Raw genomic sequence first — 22,558 nt, 5'->3', positions numbered from 1 at the left:
AACTCAAAGCTCAGTTCCTTGTTCCTTTGCATTTTAAAGATGGCCTTGTTCCTTTGCATTTTAAAGATACTGCTTGGAATAAAGCGAGCAGGTTTTCCCAGTGTCTGTGATCAAATCAGTGTCCTAAAACATCTTGCAAACAGGTCAATTTTAATAAGATGTTGTGTCTGCAACACTGCATATGTACAAAAAAAGAAGATAAAATATTCCCAAACAAAAGTTCTTAATAATACCATTGTGTTTTTAATTAGAAGTGAGATACGAAACAAGTACTCCATTCAAAATCCTTGGAAAAAGACGAGAGCTGAAATTAATTCCTACAACTTAAGAGAAATAATTTTTTTTAAAGTATAAAAAAATAAATTAATATGTTATTAAATCAAGGCAATAATCTTAAAAACAGTTGGAAAAATAAAAAGGGTATCATCTGCTTCAGTACAAATAACTGCATTCCTTCTTTAGAAATACAACATTAACATTTCCTCTTTGAATGCACAATAATGATGCCAGCAGTAGCATTCCTGGGTTGCTGCTTGTCCAATGGGCAACATTCATTTCTTCACAGTTCTTGCCCCTGAAACAAAGTATCTGTGATCAGAACCTTCCTTTAAACTTCTGCATTCAAATTATTATATCTAAATCAATTTGTAACAAGATATTACTTTTCATTATTAAGATTTATTTTACAAATTTAAGAAAACTAACAGCAGGTCTCAAGTCCATGGCTGCTTTCTCAAATTCTGACCCCTAGACTGACATTATTAATGCATTTTTGTCCACTGTTCTTGTAAGTGAAGTACATTTACTTTCCAAATGAGCACAATTTACAAATTTTCCAACACAGACTAAGTTCTAGCAGATAAGTAGGAAAATATTATGTGGAATATTTTAAGAAATCTTCATATGCAAATCCCTGTAAAAATTTTGTACAGTTTAAAGGAGCACTGTCGTTTGAAATTGCTCCTCTGTGTAAGGCTTAAGGTTTCATGTTGGATTTCATTTGTGTTTAAGTTCCTAGCAACCCTAATAATTCAGGAAGTGTTTGTAAAAACCCCATCAACAGTATCAAGGTATCAAAAGGAAGAAAGCTTATGATGTTTACCAGCACAAAGCAAGAAAAATAGCAACGTGAATGTAAACTGGATTTTCTACAGTACATAGAAATAAATGCAGCCAAACACAGTATGTTTGAGGTTGGGTGGGGTTTTTTTGTTTCTAGAGCTTTAGCTTCCTCCCACCCCTGCTTCAAAAAACATTTTCCCAGAAAAATGAAAAACCCATTCTTAATGTTCATTAAGGTATTTTCAGTTCCTTTATCTGGAATACTTACAACTTCGAAGAGTAGCAGAGTGCTGAATTGTTACAAGATCCTCACTGCAGATTGAAGCAGAGTAAGAACAAAGAACGATTCAACCGAAAAATCTGTGACCTGGTTATTTCATGAGTCCCAAAGGGGCAGAGTGGACTAGGACAGAAATCAACCCTCTCTAGCAATTCCTTCCCTGAACTAATATATTTTCTGTAATAAGCAGACAAAGTAGTGTATTAAGAGGAAAAAGAATGAGACAGACTACTCCCCTGGGCCAGACACACACAGCCCCTACCCCTTTTCCCTAGATAAATTAGGCAATTGAGTTTTTAGAACTAGGACAGAAAGTTTCTGTGGAAGACTGGTCAGTCAGTCTGCAATGTGTTACTAATGGAGAAAGTGTTTTCTTATATCATGTTAATATACACAATTTTTAAACAAAGAAGGAACCACATCATATTCTAAGTGAAGCCAGAAGCCCTCTGCAACGTATTTTGTATTTTATGCAGAATGCTTCCAAAATCTAGTGTTTTATCCACCTCATTACAATGAAAATAAACTTAAAATTTCTTTTCCTTCATCCCAAGTCTCTAAAGGAACATGACTGGAGTAGGTCTATTTTCAAAGCCTTTCTTATATCATTCTAAGGCCTCTCCCTACCTGGTATTCCTTAGCAAAAACAATAACAAGGCAATTTGTCTGGAAAGAAAGGGTCTAGTCAGCAGTTGTACAGGGGCTAGCTAGGAAATTCTTTCCTTCAGAATCATCCCTTAGGAAAAGTTGGAAATATGTTAATGATACGTGTGAACGGTAGCAGCAGTCACTGTCCTGTTCTCGAGTGTCATAAACAACCTAACAGAAAACAAGACGGGAGAGCTGACACTGCTTTAATTGGCAGTGAAACAACTTTCATATTCAGCTGTTACACTGCCAAGCCTCCATGATCTAGAATGCAGACCAAATGCTTTTGGTGACCACACAGAAATAAGCCTTCTCTGATATCTCACCCTAGGGAAAAGAAACACACAAATGCAGCACAACCAACCAAAGTAGCAGGAGCCGTTGGGGCTTTGGAGTTTACCTCTAGCTGGCAATCATCTGCACAAAGCCTGCTTATCTCAGGTCACATTTATATCTGTAGGGACTGATTCATGCACCAAACCAAAGATTTATATAATTCATAAAGTCATCTATAAAGTTTATTCTATCCATATGCTCCCATTCACTATGCCAAAAAACTCTCACTTCTTGTTGCTATAAACATGCCACATATCAGGGCTCTTTGGATGCAATAAGTTTTGCAAGATAGTGCCTAAATCATGAGAAGCCCTCATTATACAGCATTTTGTTTTGTGTCATTTCAAGGAAGACCATGTTGTCCACAGTCAGAAAAAAGGGTTACTAAAGATCATTAGTATTCAAATTTCTCCACAGAAAGCAGACAATTAAGAGTGTGCCATTAAATTTGTAATTTTTAAATAACTAAACTGGTTTAACTTCAGGGGATTAAGATTCAGCAAACACCAGGATATAAAATACAATGATTCTGGGAGAATTAATGACACTTATGCTAAAGAGAAACTGTATAGTTCCTTCTAGGCAGGTACAGTAATGGCATTAAAAATTGATAATTTGTTATGTACATTTTACCTTTTCAAGAGCTTCTAGGCTATGTTGTTTTCTTTGATTTTTTTTTTTCTTCAGCTGATTTATTTCTTGGTCTCTGTGGAGCAGTTCAAACTCTTTTTCACGAAGCTTATCTTTAGAATGCTGAAGTTTCTTTTCTAAGTTCTCAATCTGAACAGAAAATGCAATTAAATCAGAACTGATATTTTACCAAAGTCAGAATGATTTAAAAAAAACCCCAAAACCATAAAACAAAGAAAACTCACAAATAACCATCAGTTTTTACCACTGACTTTGGATTCCCTTGTCGATTTTTTATTTTGTCAACATGTTCCTTTACCAAAAGAGCAGTTTGGGAGCTATATCATATCAAGTGAAAAAATAAGTTTTCGTTTTTGCACTGTTATATCCCTGCAAAATTTATTGTTTCAATTGACAAATGAAGTGTTTTTGCTGGTACATTATTAAGGTACTGTCTTCCCTCTCCCTACAATAAGAAACCAGTTTTCATCTTCTAGATTAAACCTGTCCAGCTATTGTGTCCCAGGACCAGACTTTCTCATAAAATTATCTGCCCTTTGTTAGGGAGACTGTTTTTAATTAAGTGAGAATTACCTTTTTATTGCATTCCTTGATTTCCAACTCTGACTTTTCTAAATTGCACTGTAATTGAATTATTTGTTGTTCCATTTCTTCCCTATATGCACGAACTGTCATATCCAGCTTTGTAATCTACAGGTAATAAAGGAAGAAAATTAAATATTTTATTTTGAATTAGTATGTAGATTTTAAGAAGCAATATTACAAACTATGACAGCAAAATGAATGAAATTAATCCTCTGTAGCCTCAAGAGTATTCACTGGAGTAGTCAATATAAAACTGCACCCTAGCTATGTTGTTTAAAAAAATAGTGGCCAAACATAAAAAGAAAAGGGGAAAATCATGAAAAAAATCCATAACTGAATATGTTAGGTCCTCGTATACACAGAATACAAGCCTATATCTCATTTTAAAAGAAATATAATGAGTAATTATACAAATCCCTCTTGTTAGAAAGTGACAGATTTTGCCAAACCAAAAAAAACCATCAATTCATCAAAAGCTTTGATGAATTCCTGGAGCAGCTCACAGGATACTGTGGTAAAAATATATTGCAAGATCTGGCCTCCTTACAGTGTCAGTTGCTTAAACAGATTTATTCAAATCTCCACTCCTCTCTGAACCTCAAATATTCTTGAATACAAAGGCTAGTAACTCCTGCAGGAAGAGGCTAATTATAAGTGGCAGAAAAAGAATTTTCCCATGATGGGCATCAAAGAAGCCAGACCAAAAGACTGAAAATATTTCAAGTGAGCTACAGAAATTTATTCTCAACCAAGACACCATTTCATATTTAGAGGCTGCTTTAGAGGTAATCAAACATGCTCCAGTGCAAACAAGGAAAGGAGTCTATCATCTCCAAGCACACTTCAGCACAGCTCTTTCTTCCTCTTACCAAACATCAAGATGAGAACAGTTGTCTTATAACTTTATCACTAATGAAGAACTAATGAAGGGTTTGCATGAGGCTTCTGTTTCCTTAAACCAGAACTCTGTTGTCCCTTAGGGGAGCACAACCTGATTTTCCTGGTACCATAAGGCTTCAGTAACACAGAGCTGGTTTTGAGCTTGACTCCGTGGCTACAGTAACAGTACAGTTTGAGACAATACTTCAAAGCAACTAAACCTAGCAGGCTTTTCATAAGTTATCTACTACATAACAGTAACAATTGTCAGTAACATACTTAAAATAATCTGACCTGAGCTGCTCTTTGTTTCAGTTCCCAATTCCTTTCTTTCAGTGCTTGGTCCATTTCAAGGAGTTCTTGTTTTTTGTCTTCAACTTCACCCTTGCAATACCTGAAATTCTCATATGTTTAATTGCTTAATGCACATTCAGTTGCTTAGCTTCATGTATCCAGCTTGGAAATCATTAGCTCTGTTACTTACAGCCATATTACCCTAAACATGAATCAACTAATTGATTGCAAAGAAACAAACCCAAATGGAATAATTCTGTTTACTATATTCCAGGTGGAGATTTCCCAACAAGTTCATTATTCAAGTTATTTAATTGGCTATATCAGGAAAACATGTTCTTAAAAAAGAATAGTACAGAAGAAAGCACCATTAATTTGTGGTCAGAAAGGAAACTAGAAAATTTCATTATTCTTTGTACAATTACTTCACAGCTTTGGGATTCAGAAAATAATTTTAGCAGTTTTTAAAATAGAATTCCTAAAAAAGAATTCAGCACTACTTTTAGAAATTAAAAGTGAGCTGAGGAGCTCAAGTATCAACTTATCTTACAGCTGAAAAACACCTAAAAATTATAGAGAGCTGTTAAGAACATTAGAAAAAAGCCATCCAAGCTACTTGCTATTCCTAAGGAAAAATTAACACAAGTAAGTTTTCATGATGGAAAAGATACCAGCTTACCTGAGCTCAGTTGTTAGCTCCATGATAGCAATGTGCTTCTCCTCCAGAGAGGACTGTGCATTCTGTAATGCATCTTGCAATTCCTGAAGCTGTGTTAAAGTGATTTTTAATTCTCCACGGGCATTGTGTAATGCAGATTCTAGTTCTGCTATTTTCTGTAAGGCTTCCCTGTGGCAAGTCTCACTTTGAAGCAGCTTATCTTCTAAATCATTCACTATTTTACACACACACACCACAAAAGACAAAATGCTTAATCATCAGCATGCCAGGGTCTTTATGCAACACCAACTACCTAGTAGCATTTGTGGTCATAATAAATTTTCAGTATCAGTATTTTTTAGGACAATCTAGAAAAACAGTGACTTCTTATTCAAAAGCCTTCCTATGGCATGTAAGTCTTTGCTATGTTTTCACTCAATTCATGACTTGAAATATGAGGATATATCTCAAAACATCTGGCCAAAGAGAAAGTGCAGGGACAATATAGTAATTGAATATGCAGTGCTATGAAAAATGCAAGCAGAATTGCTGGTATTCCTCTGGTTTAAAACAATGGTACAATTAAATTAAATGGAAGAGAATGGATTGGAAAGTTTATTTCCACAGACTCCCTTGTGAGATTTTCTGTTTCTTTTAAAGAGCTGAATTTTTGTGAGTAGCATATGCCTTTATGAAATGTATGTGCCTCATTTGATTATCACAGTAAGAATCTGCATTGCTAATTTACAGGGAAACTACTTATTCATTTCACCTGGGGTAAAGGTATATACCACAGAAGTGAGAATTTGCAAAGGTTTGTTAAAAAAAAGCTTGTGATTTTTTTGCATTGTGGGGGTGTTGTTTGGTTGGTTTTGGCTTTGTTTGTTTGGGGGTTTTTAACTATGGAATTACTAATACATTAAAAAAATTATCATTTTTTGACTCTCATGTACTTGATTATGAAACAGGGGGAAATGGAAGAATGTCTAATACATAAACAGAAATAGCATAATGAAAGGAAGCCTGAGAAACAAAATAGCCAAATTACCCTCATTTGCCTTTTTATTGAGCTCTGATCTTGCTTCTTCCAAAGTGATATCCAACTGATTTATCTGCACTGTTTTGTTTTCACCATCTTGTTGTAATTGCACTACTTCTTTTTCCATATCAATAAGTTCATTCTTGCACTGATCCATCTCCAATTTAATCTGCCTAATAGAAGCAACCAGAAAAAAATTAACCATGTAATAAAAGCAACATGTGTATACCCTTACATGCTCTAAGACAAGGGTTTGTGAATAAAATAGAAATAAAAAGTCATGTTAAGTAGGCTTTTCTTGCAATCAAAACAATATTTTTTAAGACTAGCAAGCTCCCCTAGAATATACTATCTACAATTACAAGCAAGTTGATACATTTATTAATTGAACTGCATCATGAAGTGCCATCTTAAGGCTAAATAAGTTGCCAGGATATGCATTAATTCGACTGGAAAACTGTTCCAGAAACTCATGCCTCTGCTATTTAGAAGCTTCCCTTCTGAATTTGAGTCTATGCTCATACAGAGGCTGAAGTGTGTAACTACAGAGCTGAATACCATTTCAGACAGCAATCTTTCTGATCCATGTCTCTGTGCAGAACATCCCTCTGTTACACTGAACCTACCTGATTGTACAATTCAGTTCATCCACCTTCTGTCCGTTTAAATCTGCTTCCTGAGCAGCAAAGCGAAGTTTCTCCTCCACCTTTCTCAACTCATCTGCTGCACATGCTTTCTGATTCTGAAGCTCCTTCTCCAAAGTGGATACCTGGCAAACAGTATTCAGAGTAAATTGCATTCCAAAGAAACATACATCCTTGTCTTGCAACTCACATAACATAATGAGGGGTTTAACGCAGCAGATGTCTTTATAGTCTATATATAATTTAAGACTAGAACTTTGCACATTTGAAAGACAAGTAGTTTCTAGTAAACATAGCAAGAGACAACTTTCTGAATTTAAATGCACCTCTCCTTAATTGCAGTCTAGGGTTTGATTTTCAAAGTACTTAGCCACTCTAATGCGAGCTAGCATTTCTGATAGCACAGAACCTGGTTTAAGATAAAACAGACCACTAAACTCTTTATTTTAGATATATCTAAAATCATAATTATCAACTCAGTTATCAAAGAAACATTCAGATTTTAAAGGTATTACAAAAACATATCTAAAGGCATTTAATTTTCTCTCTTTACGTAGACACTTCTCACCATACTGTACCTGTTGTTCAAGTTTAATCTGATTATCTTCCAGCTCCCCGTTTCTAATAGTTTCTTGCTGTAACATTTGCTGATGATGAAGCAAAGTTTGTAGGAGAGTAGTTTGTTCACTCGTGTCCTGAATATTCTGATCTTTTTTTTTTATTTCTTTCTGCAAATAATGAAGCTGAAAAGACATTTATTTTCCATTAAAATAAAACATTTTTATTTTCACTTGCATAGCTATTCTCTCTTAATGAGCACAGAATCACATCTATGATTCAACAGAACTTCTGGCTCTGAATTTAGTTGCATTACAGTTGCAACAGTACATAACAGACCTCATAATTCATCCCTGAGTTGTGCTTTATAAAGTAGGTTAGGATAGTGGTAACTTAGCAGTCCCAGTTTTTGATTCTTGCTTTCTAAATATAGCTTGTCAATGTTTTAAGAACATACATAAGAGATTTTTAATTTCAGGGTCTGGCAATCTCTGTTTGACCGAAGCCTCTCTCTCAGCAGGTCAGCACTGACATGAAGAGCCTACTATATAATTAGTTCATGTGGTTGGGCATACTCACAAAGAAAAATTCATCCTAATATTTAAACTCAATTCCTTCTTGCTTTCATGTAGTAGTGGAAAGTATGATAAAACTCTGGGGCTTGAAGTAAACATTTTCTTATGCCCAGGACTTCTTCCCCATCAAGATAGTTGAAAAACAAATCAATTATATGCACCTAAATTTATATTGCAATACTGCTCCCTCCATTTTTTTCCCCAAGAGAATGCTTTGTTTCACATAATTCTGATTTGTTACTTCTTTCAACAATTCATTTATCTGGGTGCTTCTTTTCCCTAAGCTTATCCAGTGTTTCTTAAGTATGATTTTTCCCCTTTACCCTCACAAAATGCATCATCTTTTCCCAGCTTACTTCCTATTCACAGTTCCTGTTGCAAATGTTTTCGCTGTTATTTTACAAACTTTCAGATTAAATCAATCATAACAAGTGTTCTCTGAAATACAGAAGAGTTGTAAAGCAAGCTGTTACCTCTTCAGACCTGTCTTTGAGCTGATTTTCAAACACCTCCTTATTTTCTTGTGACTGACTCAAATACATTACAACTTCTTCCTTACATACCTTTAATGCTGACTCGAGTTGTTGTACCTAGTTGGATGCAATAGATCACTTAAAATTGCATGGCATGGTCTGTATCAGCTAGTCTAAAAATTGTGTTAAAAGTCATCTTCGTATAAAATGTCCAAAAAGCTACATTTTTATTGAAAGAGTATTAAAATAGTCATGGAAGATTATGATAAACTTTAAAACTGAAATAGTATTCAGAAATTAAAATTATTTGTGAAATTCAATTACAGTACTTTAGACTGTGTTTAAACAAGATGAGACTATCAGTTACGAGAAGATATTCCAATATTTGTCAGTAGCTAGAATTTAAAAGCAGACATATGCCCAATACCAAATCATTAATCCATCATAGGTTGTTATATATAGAACTATATAAAAAAATTTGGAATAATCATCATATGTGAGCTGACACATGTTTTCCAAAAATAACACTCAGATACAAAAATAACATTCTTGATACACTTCTTTTGAGAAAGTTATTAACAGCATGTTTTCCCTTTCTGCACTGGGAGACAGTGCCAGAGTTTCACCAAAAGGGAAAGGAAGAGCTCTGAGCAATGTCAACACTGTTAATCTGCTTTACCCTTTTAATATTAATTTGAATTTGAGTCTCTCTAAAAAATACCTTATAACCTCAAACAGATAAAAATTATAATTAACAAACCCCCAAAGGTCTTGAGCCATAGTAATTAAGCTTTTCTTAACCATTTGGTTGCGATACTAAGACTTCTCATCAATGAGAATTGTGGTGAATTTAGCTGCAGACTGGCTGACGCTTTCCATTTTGCAATCAGACTACCAGTTTTCTAAATCACACTGGACTATATATCTCTCTCTCCCCACCCCATTCGAGAGTCTGTTGAAGAGAAATTACAATGGGTCTTAATTTTAAATCTCTGTAAAACATCCCAAATACTACAAAGCCACTTGGATAGCAAACAGGTCCAACACGAGCTCAGAAAGAGCATGCTAACAGCTGAGACCTCAGTATCTTCTCCTGCCGATATCCTGGAGATTTAATACTGTTTGAAACCTCACTGGGGTAAATCACCACATGGCACTGGTTCATTAAGATACTGTTGAAAGAGCTGCAGGGAAAATATTTATCAGGCAAACACTAGGAAGAGGCATAGATGGCTAAAAACGTGACCAATATTATAACATCATATATATCTAAAATATATGCCATATCTAGACAAAAAAGATACATAACATTAGTTCTGTTAGACAAAGTTGTACTTTGAGAGTACAATAAGCACAAGTCTGTCCTATTTGTAACTACAATAATTTTATAAAGCAATTATGCATTGCATGATCCCTTACTGTAGGTTTCACCATACTTGTTTTAATCAAAAAAAAAGAAACTAAACCAAAAAGAAACAACAGAAAAAAAATGGAAAAACTTCAGGTCAATGACTTCTGAAATATTTACCTAAGACAAATTTCTATAAAAAATTTTTTCTATAGAGGATAAAAGGAAATACACCATTACTGCAAACTTCAAAACTATTAATTGAAAATAACAAAGAACTTATTAACTTTGATTGTTTCTTCTGTTAAGTGACTTCCCAGCATCTTCAATCCTTGATGTTTCTTGACATTTTGATTTTCCATTTCCTGTTTGTACACATATTTTTATTCAAGAGAACAAAATGTAAATATAGTAAAAGTAATTTAATAAAAACTCATATTAAGAATCAAGGGAAAAAACCCAGATCAGTGTATTTAATACACAATTGCTTCTATAATGTATTTGTGTACATGATACTCTGAAGTAAATTTGGTTCCTGACAGATGTCCCTTCATATTCTGCATAGCAGGCATTATCAGACTAGAACATTCTTGATTTTCCACCTAGTGCAGAATAAATGCAACTTTTCTTTATCCAGATCTGTTTCCTTTGATCAGAGCAAGAAGCCCAAGGGGCAAACCACAGACATAAAGAGAATGCTGAGATAGAAAAAAATGAAAGGCCACTGAAGTTTGTACAATATATACAGTATATAGCAGTATATAGCAGTATATAGCAGTATATAGCAGTATATAGCAGTAACTGGTGACTACACTAGATTCAGTCAATTAGTCAAACAAGAATTAAAAAGCAAAAACATAAGCATCTTTAATTTTCTCCAATTTTCCCATGTATTTATGGATGTGCTTTTCATTATTATTAGTCACTTGTTCAATTTGCATTTAAAGAAAGTCAAGAGCCAACCTTACCTCTCTGCTTCCTATCAGCAGCCCATCCAATGATTCAATGTAATGAAGCTGTTTATGTATAACCTCTTGTTGTAAAACAGATATTATTTTCTCTTGTTCAATGAATTGTTGATGTTTCTGCTCCAGCTGTGTCTGAAGCTGTCCATAAGTAAATCATAATTTATTACTTAGATAAGAATTTTTGCATCTAAATGTCATTCAGTTCTATTCACCCATCACTTTTCTAATGAAAAGTAAATACAGTCTTGCCATCAGCAGTATTGCAGAGTCTTAAAATTATCAAGAAATCCCAAACTCTCAATGTCTTAAATCAAGAGGAGAATCAAGAGAATGAGAGCAGACAGACTGCAATAATCTGTCATCAGCCAAGACACGCATACATTCTTTAGTAAAGGATGATAAGCTTCTTGAACAGCTAGAAATAGCCTCAGTTATATTTCTAATCACATGAAGCAACAGAATTCTTCTTCAAAGAATGAAAAACCTACCAAGTATTCTCCCTGAACACAGATGCTCATAAGATGCTCAGGCTGGCAGAGGTTCAGCCAACAAGAAAACACTGTTAGAAGCTGTCATGGTTTAAATCCAGTAGGCAATAAAGCTATACTTTTTTTTTTTGCTTTGTTTGGAGCAAAGAACAACAGCACTCTTCCTAAGTCCTTACTTCTCTTTAGTTGAGCAGAAAAGAGGATATGAATATTTCAGAAGGACAGTTGTGTAGAGTTAGATGGAAAATGTAGTAAAATCAGGAAACCTACGGAGAAGAATGAACTTCTTAATATAACTTTTTAAATGGATGTGTCTCACAATTACAAGAAAGACAAAGAAATTAACATAGGAAAAAGTTACCAAGTATAACACTCATACATACTAGCACACAAGGTCTTACTAGTTCTATCTGTTTCTTCATCTCTTTGTGCTGCTCAAGGTGAACCAACTTTGCATTTTCAAAAGCAGAATTTATTTTCTTATGTTCTTCACTGATAGTTGCTTCCAACTCATGAATGCGTCTGCTTTTTTCCTGGGAAATGGCAACAATAGAAAGACTTAAAAATATTTTGTGATATTAGCAGTTTATTTGATCATCTAGTTTCTAGATTTTGTAAAAGAACAACACAGAAAATACTGAAGTTACACACTGCATGTGTCATCTCAAAGGATGTCACACCTGTAACACAGGTAGAGAAGATCAGTAGAAGCAGCAGCTACAGAGACAAGGTGTCTGCCAAGGTGGACTATGGCATAGATAACTTCTGACAAAGATAAAAAGAAATTCTACCCTCCCCTGGAGAGATGGCACATTTAAAATAGCATTTTGAAGACTATTTTAGTCACAGGTCTAAATGTATTTCACTGAAACAAATGGCAATGCTACAATTGACTTCAATAGGACCAGATCTTCATTGCACATATCATAAGGAAAAAGTAGCATGTCCGTTAATAGCTTACCACATTCAAAGGCAGGGAAAAAGGAATGTTTTATTTGAAACAAGATTCAGTTTTTAAAGACTGCATACCCTAAAAACTGCACAGATTATTTAGCAGATCTGAAAGTCTATCCATTTTGAATACTACTGTTAAGTTAAACTTTAATCTCCACTTGTCTTTTTACATAAATATAGTTTCTCAGTGAGAACATTTTACCATGAGTTCCTGTTCCAACTCAGCATTTCTTGCTGCAGCAGTGGAATAAGCAATAGTCTTTTCTTCCAACTGTTCTTCAAGTTCAGAAAGTTGAGAAGATTTCTTTCTCATCTGAAATTAAACATGGCACTAAACAGCATGTAAACAACTGTTAGGGGTTTATTCAAGTATTTGTATATACTTTCTTATCACCGGTTCCATTTTAGGTACTACTATAGCTTTTTTAATTAATCGTTTGTTTTGTTGATCTATTAAATTTTATTACTTAAAGATTCAGGACAATTTACCTAAAATTTATCCAATTAATGATAACTGTGAGCAAAATAGCTACTACAGATTTATAATATTTATGTCCATTATTAGGAAATACTTCAAATCCCATTATGCCGAACTCTATAAACACATTAGCATCAGAATGTAAACATTAGTATTTTAACTTATTCAACCTGAGATGAGCTGAAGCCTAATTTCTTTCATTTGTGACTCTCTGGTAATGATGTTTATCTCTGGCAACTGTACTAACATTAAATAAGGAAAAATACAAGTGTATTTCAACATCTATTTCCTAAGATTACACATTAATTAAACCAGAGACTGAGCATAGTTTCCACATAACAAATCAAAGTAGTAGTAGAGAAGCCCACCACTACATCAGCTTTAAAACCATATTTCCAACAGTTAATAAACTGAGGCTTCTATCTTTAAATTTTTCTGCTTGCTGAAAACTTTAATTCAGATTTTTCTCAAATAAACCAGATTTTAAAATTAATACGGCAATTACAGTTAACAATTATTGAAGACAATAACTATTGTCTTCACTCTCTTTGCTTACTGAAATGAAGAAGTAGTGACATCTTTTCAGTGCTGCTAAAAACTTACTTCTTTCTCTAAGCTACTAGTTTTTGAAGCCTTCTTCAGTAGGTCTTCCTGTATGATTTGAAACTGGCTGGTCCTTTGAGCCATGCTGCTCTTCAAAGAAGAATTTTCATCATCTGCTTTTGTCAGTTTAGTGCGTAACTCTTCTATCTCTTTCTGGAATCTTCGCCTCATCTTTTCAAACTGCTTGCTTATAAGTTCCAACTGTTGGCATTTTCTCCTCTCTCAAAGTAGAAAAAAATAAATCTAAGATTAATTTATACAAGTACATACAAACCTGTAATGTAACTGAAAGCTATGACTCATGAAAACAAATGAAAGAGCCCCCAATAAAAACCCAACAAACAAACAAGAAGAAACCAAGACAGCATCATTAGGTGCCCTGAAGGAATTTCTTGGAGCAGTCCTGATAGTAATCACAGAAGCAATGGCAGAAATACTGCAACAGCAGGTTACAGAGAAAAGCATCAACAAAAATATGAAGACCTTAGCATAACCTGCCTAAAGAGAGAAATGCATGGTTCCATTTCAGTACAACTCCTAGCTTAGCTATTGCTGAACAAGTAACTTAACTAGCAAAAGAAAGAATATTGTCCCTGGAGAACATGACAGTTTCCAAGGTGGCAAAATTCTCACTGTTCAACCAAACCATACCTCATAGCTCACAGAGGTACATTTAAAAAATAAAACTATAAAAACAATTTAAACCCCACCAGAACATTTCTGTTCTGTGGATTAATCAGACAGAACTGCATAGCTATTTCAGAAAGCTTACCTCCTTGACTTCTGATCAATTTGACAGGCTCTGTTTCCAGGCCACATAACCTGCTATTTTCTTGTCCTTCATTATCATTAGACAGATGCTCAGCTCCAGTACAGATAGTTAAGTTTGCACGAGGCTTTTGAATTTCAGCTTCTTTCATTGACAGTTTAATGCTATTATAAAGGAGAAGACAACTTCAAAATGCTATTATAAAGGAGAAGACAACTTTAACATTCTTTCTATATCCTAATTCTAATACCACCTTATTATCTGCCTATTCTTGCCATAATTCAGTAACCAGAAAGTTATACCTTAGGTCTGCAATCAAAGGTTTACTTGATTCACCACAAGACTCTGAGATAACTTCTTTTGTTGAGGAACTCAAAAGCTGGTGTTTGAAATGGTGCCATTTAAGCTAAAAGTTAAGGGAAAACAAAGATCAATGAAAAATCAATTTTATGTTGCTTCACAGCATGATTAATTAAGGTATTATATCAGCATACAAATTTTAAGACACATATGCCAGAATGTTAAAAGTTTGGATAACTTGATTCTTAAAATTATTCAACACATAATACACTTCTAAGTCTGTATTTGTTACTGTACCTCTTCAGATGTACTTGAAGACAACTGAGAAATAATGGTTTCTAGTATGTTGAGCTCTTCCCTTGAATTCTCAATTTCTTGATGACATAATTTCAAGTGGTTATGTTGCTGTGCAGTAAGTGCTCTCAGCTCTGCATTTTCACTTATTAGAGCATTTTGCTCTTTAAGCACATTTTCTTTTTCAGAAAGTTCACTCTCAAGCTTGATGATCTTCTGATCAGACCGACTCAGCATTGATGTAATTTCAGTGTTCTTTGCCTCTAGAGTCTTAATTTCTTCTTTTGTGCTACTATTCTCTTCCTTTAATTGCCTAAAAAGGCATTTAAAAGGTATAGCTCAACATAGAGGATTTTCACTATTAGAAGTACCAGAACACACCATAGCTGCACTGTTTTACTAGTTTCCTCCCTCTCAAAATCTAGGCTTAGCTCTATACAAAGGACAGAAAAGTTCTCACTGCTTTACTAAGCTTTCACTGTTCCTAAGAACCAAGATGTAAAGTGTTATCAGCAAACAAAAGGAGAGAGTCAACAACTTCTCTTTCTTAAGCAACTTCATGAAGTTTTGAGCACTGCCAGGACAGTCACTGGTAGGAAATGAACCAAACGGCTTTAACTGCGCAGAAGCCAGGGCAATTTAAGAACAGGATAAAATAACTGTATAACAATATGTAAAATCAAAATGGATGAAAATACTGAGTTACTCTATCATTCTATTACTAACAAGAGAGGGAGGGGGCCCATTTCTCCCTTCATATCTGCTTGTACACTGAGACAAATGTATTTTTAGCTCATCTCAAATTATTTACTTTTTTAGGTACTTGTTGGTTTACCAAACTGAATTAGCTCAGCAAAGGCCCTGGTGAGTTCCAAACCTGGTGTAACTGAGCAGAAAAAAAAGAGAACAGTCAAGAAAAAAAAAAGCAACACATCATCAGCAGAGACCTATCAAGTAGGCTCAAACTCACGGAAGGGTGTTCACACACTGCCCAGTCTTGCCAAAATGGCCTAAAGAACAACGGTTTAGACAGGAATGTGAGTGTGGACAACGCATATAAATAGAATACCCCAAAATGTCTGTGCAGGTGTTTGTCCAAACTTAACAACTCTAAAGACAACCAGCTCATGGTTGTCTTCCTTCATTAAAGTCATGAGGGAATTACAAAGGACTGCTGAAAAAAGGGGCATTCAGCTTGAAACAAAACATACAAGGAGTATAAAAAATTGTAAGTGGAAAAGGACTTTTGAGTTGTGACAGAAAGCATCAAAGCCAGGTCTGATCATTCCAGAAGCTGCAGTCAGCACCACAACCTCCACTGCAGCCTGAGTGCAGCCTCCCCATTGGATACCAAGAGTATCCTTCACTCCAGCCAGGGAACTCACAGGGTAGGAGCATTAGCAGGGCACAGGCAGCAGCACAGGTACACGTGAAACCAGAGTACCCACAGAGCACAGGCAGCAGTGAGTGACCAAGGGAACCACTGTCCCCAGAAGGCTTAGGGGGGTGGCATTTTACTGGGAATATGTGGCAGCATGTGGGATTAAAACATTTAAAGATTAGTTATAGAAAATAATGTAGAAAAAATTACTGGTTTGAACTACATGAATGGAGCAGCACATTCACAGTGACAACTGTAGCATGCAATTCCTTCTCAAAAAACCGTACAGAGATTTTTAAAAGCCCTTGCGTTACCTTAGTTGCTCTTCTAGGATGTTTAGATCCTTTCTGTAGCTGATACATTTTTCATTCAACTTCTCTTTTTCTTTTTCACAATTAATTAAATGTTTTCCCAAGACTAATTCTTCAGCTTTAACCTTAAAAAGCAATTTTTTTCATTACTGTACAACAATAAACTAAGCTTCTATGGCCAACTGGCTATTTTTAAAAGAATACTATAAACACTATGCTCTTTTTTTCCTTTCTGGGAAGTCTGTAAATTATTCTATTGCTCACTGTTGTGAAGAAAATGGGCAAAGAAGTTTTTTTCTTGTGTCATCTGGGAAAAAATTAATTTAATATTTTAGGGCATATTTATGGTGGGCAATCTCCTTCCATGTGGAAAGAAGTCCAATAAAAAAAAAAAATCTCAGTCAGAGTTAACTGTCTCAGACCTGTATTTTCTCCTCCCATAAGGCAGGAAGCATTACCAATCTGATCACTGGAACTTTGGGAGATGACTTCATCTTAGCTCTCCTCTAGCTCATGTTTCATTGAACAGGTTAAACATACAGAGTAAAAGAGTTCTTTTGAAAGGATCTTATATGTTTAAAATGTAAAATTCCCAGCTGGCAGGCAGGGGACAGAAGAAACAACAGCACTATTAGGATACTCTAAAGATGCAGACTGTCCAGACTGTGCAATGACAGTGTAAAACTGTATAACTGAATTTATCACCACAAATAGTTGCTTACCCTACCCCATCTCTCTTAGGACTTTGCCACTCACAAGCAGAAATGACTGACTCACTGGTGAACCTGTTGCTGTTAGCTGCCTTGCTTATTGGAAGATGAAAAATCTTAAAAACATGGCAAAAACTAGTGAAGAAAAAACTCTCACCTTTTCTAATTTTTCAGTTATTTCTGCTTTATACTTTTTGAAAGCTCTTGTCAGCTCCTTCACGTTCAACAAAGCTTCATTTCTTTGCTGTTCTGCTCTGCAAAGCCAAAGAAGCAAACCAATTTCAAAACCCACAAATTCCAGCCATTATGTAACTATCTCCTCCAGTTACTAAAAACAATTATTAAAGTAATTGCTCCAGGTACTTCCTTTCCTCATCTAATTTTCCAAGGCATAGATGTCATGCGAGAAACTGCTCAAAGGAACAATCCCTAGTATTTCCCTCTATCACCACGCTCCTGCCCCTTCCCCTATTGTTACTCACTAGGGAAGAAGTTGGAGCAGTAACCTCAGGTATGCAGTCTGTTCAGGACACCCAACACAGGCACACAAAGAATTACTGCTGCTCAATAACATTTCTCTCTTCCACTAAGGGAGATGTGGACATGGGGCAGTGCCTCCTCTAAGTACGGCCAACCCTCAGAGCAGTGTTTCTCAGTCTGAGGACCACCATCCATCTGGAGATGGTAAAAGTATTCAGAGAAGGGGATAAAAGGATTTCAGAATAACAAAACAGTGTTAGTCTAAAGCACTTCAGTTTCCCTGGCCAAAGAATAGTAAGTTGTGGCAATTAATGATTAAAAGAAAACTGTAATAATAACACTAGCCATAACACTTGCCTTTAACACCTGGCAGAGGCTCAACTTTTCTTAAGCACCAAAATATTTAAATTTGCAACTAGTAACTAAGTACAGGTAGTTCCAACCCCACATGCTCTGAATGGTGATCATAAAGCAACACATTTCTTCAACCAGCAGTGCAAGCCCCACAGTATTTCCATTTGTCTTGCTATAAGAAGGTTAGAGGTAATTTTATGGGTAGATACACAAACCAAACAAAGAGTTTGCATTCAAAAGGTTCGAGAAATGCTTTCCCAAGTAATCAGTTAATTTTTGCCCCAGGTAATGGAGTTAAATGAATAGGGTAGATAGGAATCTTTTTATTTAATCCTCTCACTTTTTTAAAATGACGTTTTGGAAGTGATAGTACATGGTAACTTCTAACAGTCAAAAGAAATTAGCTAACCCTCCCAGTAGCCACAGAGCCGTTAGGCTAAAGGAGGCAATAGGAAAGGAAAACAGTGAAGGAGACAGAATTACAGAACCCTTTTCAACAGTACCATATAGACAGGTAAGATTAAGGATAACAAAAACGTTCTCTCGATTATGTTGCGCCTTTATCACTTTCCTTGCACCAACCCCAAAAACACAGCACTCAGTACTGCTGAATACTGAGCGGGGATTGTAGGTTCTTGCAAGGCAAAGACAAAAATAATTCAGGAAAAATATATTCTGGATGCTTTTTTCAGCTCTCCACTGCAGTATATCTGTCCTGAAGGAAAAAAAGCAGCTGATAAACTGGTTACTAGTATCAGTCTGCAATTACCAGCTAATTTCAAGATTTTAAATGTGCGTGTTTAAATAATCAGTACCTTCACATAGAATTTCCTCTTTTTTAAAAAATAACATCCTTAAAGCAGAAAAGTAACTTGATTCCACAGAATAACTATCAATGGAAATAATCACACACTTATTATTCTGTATTCCATTTATTAAAATGACTTAGTACCTCTTTCCTTGCTTGCTCCGTTCAATTAACTCCATTTTCAGATTTTTATAGCCCTTTTGATATCTTTGCAACATGTTTTCTCTTTCCAGTGCTGTTTTCCGGTTTTGATCTAGTCTATCTTCTGCATCTCTAGCAAATAAATAAAGCATAATAAAAAAATTAGGAACTTTTTTGTAAAGAAAATAGATTTCTGTTGTTCTTTTCTGCACATGATGTTTGAGAAGCACTAGTCAAACACGCTGCATCTCTCTAGACTAGGCTTGGAATACCCCCAGTCTCCAGACTCCCCAGCAGTATGTCTGCAGTCTGGTGTCCAAACCTCATCAATAGGCATCAGGTGTCACAACTGCCAAGGACCCAGGTGGCTGACCCTTTATATCACAAAGTGCACCATCATGTTTGAAAATATATATGCTTGCTACAACAGAATATATGCAGTCATGCAGCACACAATCCCTCTATTCAATTATCAGGGTATAGTTGTGTTTAGCACGCATTATAACCTGGTTTCTTCCACCAGCCTTTATAATTTTTTCTGAATTTCTTGAAGTACATTCAGCACAAAATAGATCACCTCCCTCCTCCTATATTTGGCTCTGAAATGAAATTTTCAGACCCCAGATTACATGACTCACACAGTACCAGTAATTATGTCATCCCAAAAAAGAGACTGGACTAGCAAGCAGACAACAATAAAACATTGATTTAAAAGTACACTTATTACTTCAGAATTTTATCTTGAGCTGAAACTTCTGCTTCCAAGTTTAAAATCTGTTCTTTCAACTTCGGAACGCTGACTAAATGTGTACCTAAAGTGGATTCAAGATACGAAATCTGAAATACAAACATAATTGGGGTTGCATTAACACTTGCATATATATCTTCAGGTGATACACTTAAGAACAATCTGCTTACTGAATGACAGTGCTCTTAACCCTACTGTAAATTACCTTTGCTCATCTACACCAACTGACCTCTAATTTTCTGCTCATTTAACATCCCTTCCAGTTCCAATGTGATATGCTGTCTAGCAGAGGAATTTCTTTATATGTCCAGTCTCTTGCTTTTCCCAAAAAGTTTATATTCAACTATTTCTTCTTTCAGTGTCAGGCAGTCAAATGTTTTGTTTAACTATTTATTTGTACTGTCTTGGAGATAACATTTCTCAAACGAAAAGCACTAAGCATACCTATGTTTTCTTAACGTGATATACAAACCAAATACAAGAATACAATTGTCATGAAACAAACCTGTACAGACAAGTATATACTAAATCAGTAATGATTTATTAGATATTTCTTTCTAATCCATCTTCACTTATTAATTTATTAATTTGGATTAATGAGGTTAACTCTTCATTTCCTCTGCAAATGACTACTGTGCCATTATTATTCACATTAATCTCAATGTAGCTCAGACATGTGAATGTACAGTACTAAATACATATACTGAACTATTTTCTTTCATAATGTGTTTTTCATTCTATGGCTTACTGGCTTTACACTAAACTGTGGAACATGAATAGCTAGAATTCATAATTAATATAGTTGTTTTGCCCATGGAGAAGTAGATTCCAAAATATTCTGTTCAAGATTAATACGGAATATTAAATACATATTAAATATTAAACTTAGATTTAGATAAGACAAAAAAATAGCATATTCTGCTTGGAATTATAAACTCAAAAATCAAGGTCATTGGGATGTTTGGGGGGGTTGGGGTTTGTTTTTCTTTTTGATGAATATGCTAAAGATACATACTTTTGTTTTTGACTGCATCAATTCAAAGTTCATTGTTTCTACTCTGTTCTTTAGGTAGTGGTTCTGAGAAGTCAAAGATGCATTTTGCTCTTGAAGACGCTCATTTTCTTCCACAGTTTTATCCGAAGTTGTGGATACTGAGTAAGACTAGACACAAAAATATATTTTTATATATACACACACACTTATATATGAATACATAAGCAATATATACATCATAAAATCATAAATAGTTTGGGTTGAAAGAGACCTTTAAAGGACATCTAGTTCAACCACCTTGCAATGATCAGGGACAACTTCAACCGCATCAACTTGCTTAGAGCCCTGTCCAACCTGACCTTGAATGTTTCCAGGGATGGGAGATCTAACACCGCTCTGGAAAACTGGTGCCAGTGTTTTATTACCCTCATAGTAAAAAATTTACTTGTTACACCTAATCTAAACTGATTAAAACCATTTCAGTTTAAAACCATTACCCCTTGTCCTATTGGAACAGGCCCTGCTAAAAACTTTGTCCCCATCTTTCTTATAAACCTCCTTCAAGCACTGAAAGGCCGTAATGGAAACTTTGCAGAAAAACCATATTGAAATGATATTATGTTTAAGAGTGCTCAGTTGGTATCATTGTCCAGTGCTACAGTGTATCCGCTCCAAGCCCTACCAGCCAAAAAACATCCAAAAATATAGCAAAGATTAGAAAACCAAAGTAATAATAATAAGTAATAAAGAGCAATATTTACTTTGGGTTTTCTTTGAAAATCTTGGTCAGATGTTTTACCACAATTCTTCTTGGGGTTGGAAAAGCCTTGACTGTTATAATTAGGCTGTACAAAATCCTCCAGAGCGAAGTCTGTCGCCTCAGCAAAGCAGTGGCCGTAATGTTCATTTGTACTAGTGTTAGGAGGGAGAGTGAAAAGTTACTACTCCAGTTTTTCTTTATTAAGTTGCTTATTAGGGTTGTTTATTCAAGACCGTTCAAACGGAAAGCACAAAAGGAGCTAATTGCAGTAATCCATTACACTGAACAAGACAGATTCACACTATGAGAGACAGACAGTTCTCATTCCCAAACACACACATACCTGGAAAGCTCTTTCTCTACTGTTTGAAGGTTTTTTTCAGTTCTCCTCAGCTGATTCTGTAATAACTGAACGTTTGCAAGCAGATCTTCATCAGTACCACTTTTAGAGCAAGTCCACCTAGTACATTCCATTGGTACCACACATATAGCTAAAATCATATTTAATATTAAAACACTGTTAAACATACGTGAAAACTATTTTCAAAGATATTTTTAAAGATACCAAAAGAAGGTGGAGAGAAGACAAAAATACAAAAAAAAAAAGCAAATACTTTTGTCTTTCTTTCTAAGAAAAGAGAAAACACAAATTTTCAAATGTAAAGGTACATTTCACACACTACCTCTTCCCATGTTCACTGGATAAAAATAACTGTACAAATTGCCTCTTTCGAGAAAAGGAGTTCTGTATACGTTCATGAAGCACAAAAAGCTTCGCGACTTGTCATATAGGAAAACTGGAAAAGCCCGCTATACATTAGTTGCCAAAACTCCCTCACACAGAGCAGCGCGGTGACCTCGGAGCTCCCGGGGAGTCCGACACGGGAACGGCGCACACGCCAATGAGCAAAACTTGCCTCGCTGCCAGTGACCAGCGAAACGACAAACGAAAGCAAAATATCCTCGGGCGGACGGGCAGTGCCGAGC

At 35.3% G+C, this 22,558-nt stretch overlaps 1 protein-coding gene across 10 annotated transcripts; it reads right to left on the bottom strand.

The window, feature by feature from the left end:
* Positions 1-53: 53 nt before the first annotated feature.
* On the bottom strand, positions 54-22,553 carry CCDC18 (coiled-coil domain containing 18). 10 transcript variants are annotated; one of them, XM_017835084.1, is made up of 25 exons: positions 22,489-22,553; positions 21,915-22,062; positions 21,573-21,723; positions 20,833-20,979; positions 19,797-19,906; positions 19,073-19,201; positions 17,444-17,540; positions 16,580-16,701; positions 14,888-15,197; positions 14,593-14,696; positions 14,294-14,454; positions 13,522-13,742; positions 12,643-12,753; positions 11,888-12,019; positions 10,999-11,136; positions 8,683-8,799; positions 7,655-7,819; positions 7,059-7,201; positions 6,442-6,605; positions 5,415-5,628; positions 4,736-4,835; positions 3,551-3,667; positions 2,960-3,106; positions 1,331-1,374; positions 56-574 (listed from the first exon to the last, which is right to left on the bottom strand). In XM_017835084.1, the coding sequence occupies exons 2-24, from the start codon at positions 22,043-22,045 to the stop codon at positions 1,372-1,374; spliced, it is 3,234 nt and encodes a 1,077-aa protein (XP_017690573.1). In that variant the 5' UTR covers positions 22,046-22,062; positions 22,489-22,553; the 3' UTR covers positions 56-574; positions 1,331-1,371. The 10 variants fall into 10 exon arrangements, 5 of the variants coding, with proteins under 5 accessions (XP_017690572.1, XP_017690573.1, XP_017690576.1 ...); XR_001878059.1 differs by having other exon boundaries at positions 55-574; positions 1,331-3,106; XR_001878062.1 differs by having other exon boundaries at positions 55-574; positions 1,331-3,106; positions 22,411-22,533.
* Positions 22,554-22,558: the final 5 nt, after the last annotated feature.

Source organism: Lepidothrix coronata, unplaced genomic scaffold (genome assembly GCF_001604755.1).
Source record: "Lepidothrix coronata isolate B3197 unplaced genomic scaffold, Lepidothrix_coronata-1.0 Scaffold247, whole genome shotgun sequence".
NCBI lineage: Eukaryota > Metazoa > Chordata > Aves > Passeriformes > Pipridae > Lepidothrix > Lepidothrix coronata.
This window is presented reverse-complemented; position numbering and strand designations above follow the sequence as displayed.

Excerpts from the sequence above, each read along its gene's own strand:
- CCDC18 (XM_017835083.1), bottom strand. The coding sequence starts at position 22,045 with ATGGAATGTACTAGGTGGACTTGCTCTAAAAGTGGTACTGATGAAGAT. Across the intron at positions 19,202-19,796 it reads GCTCAAGATAAAATTCTGAA|AGATGCAGAAGATAGACTAG; the intron begins GTAATAAGTGTA and ends TTTATTTGCTAG. Across the intron at positions 15,198-16,579 it reads ATCCTAGAAGAGCAACTAAG|GCAATTAAAGGAAGAGAATA; the intron begins GTAACGCAAGGG and ends ATGCCTTTTTAG.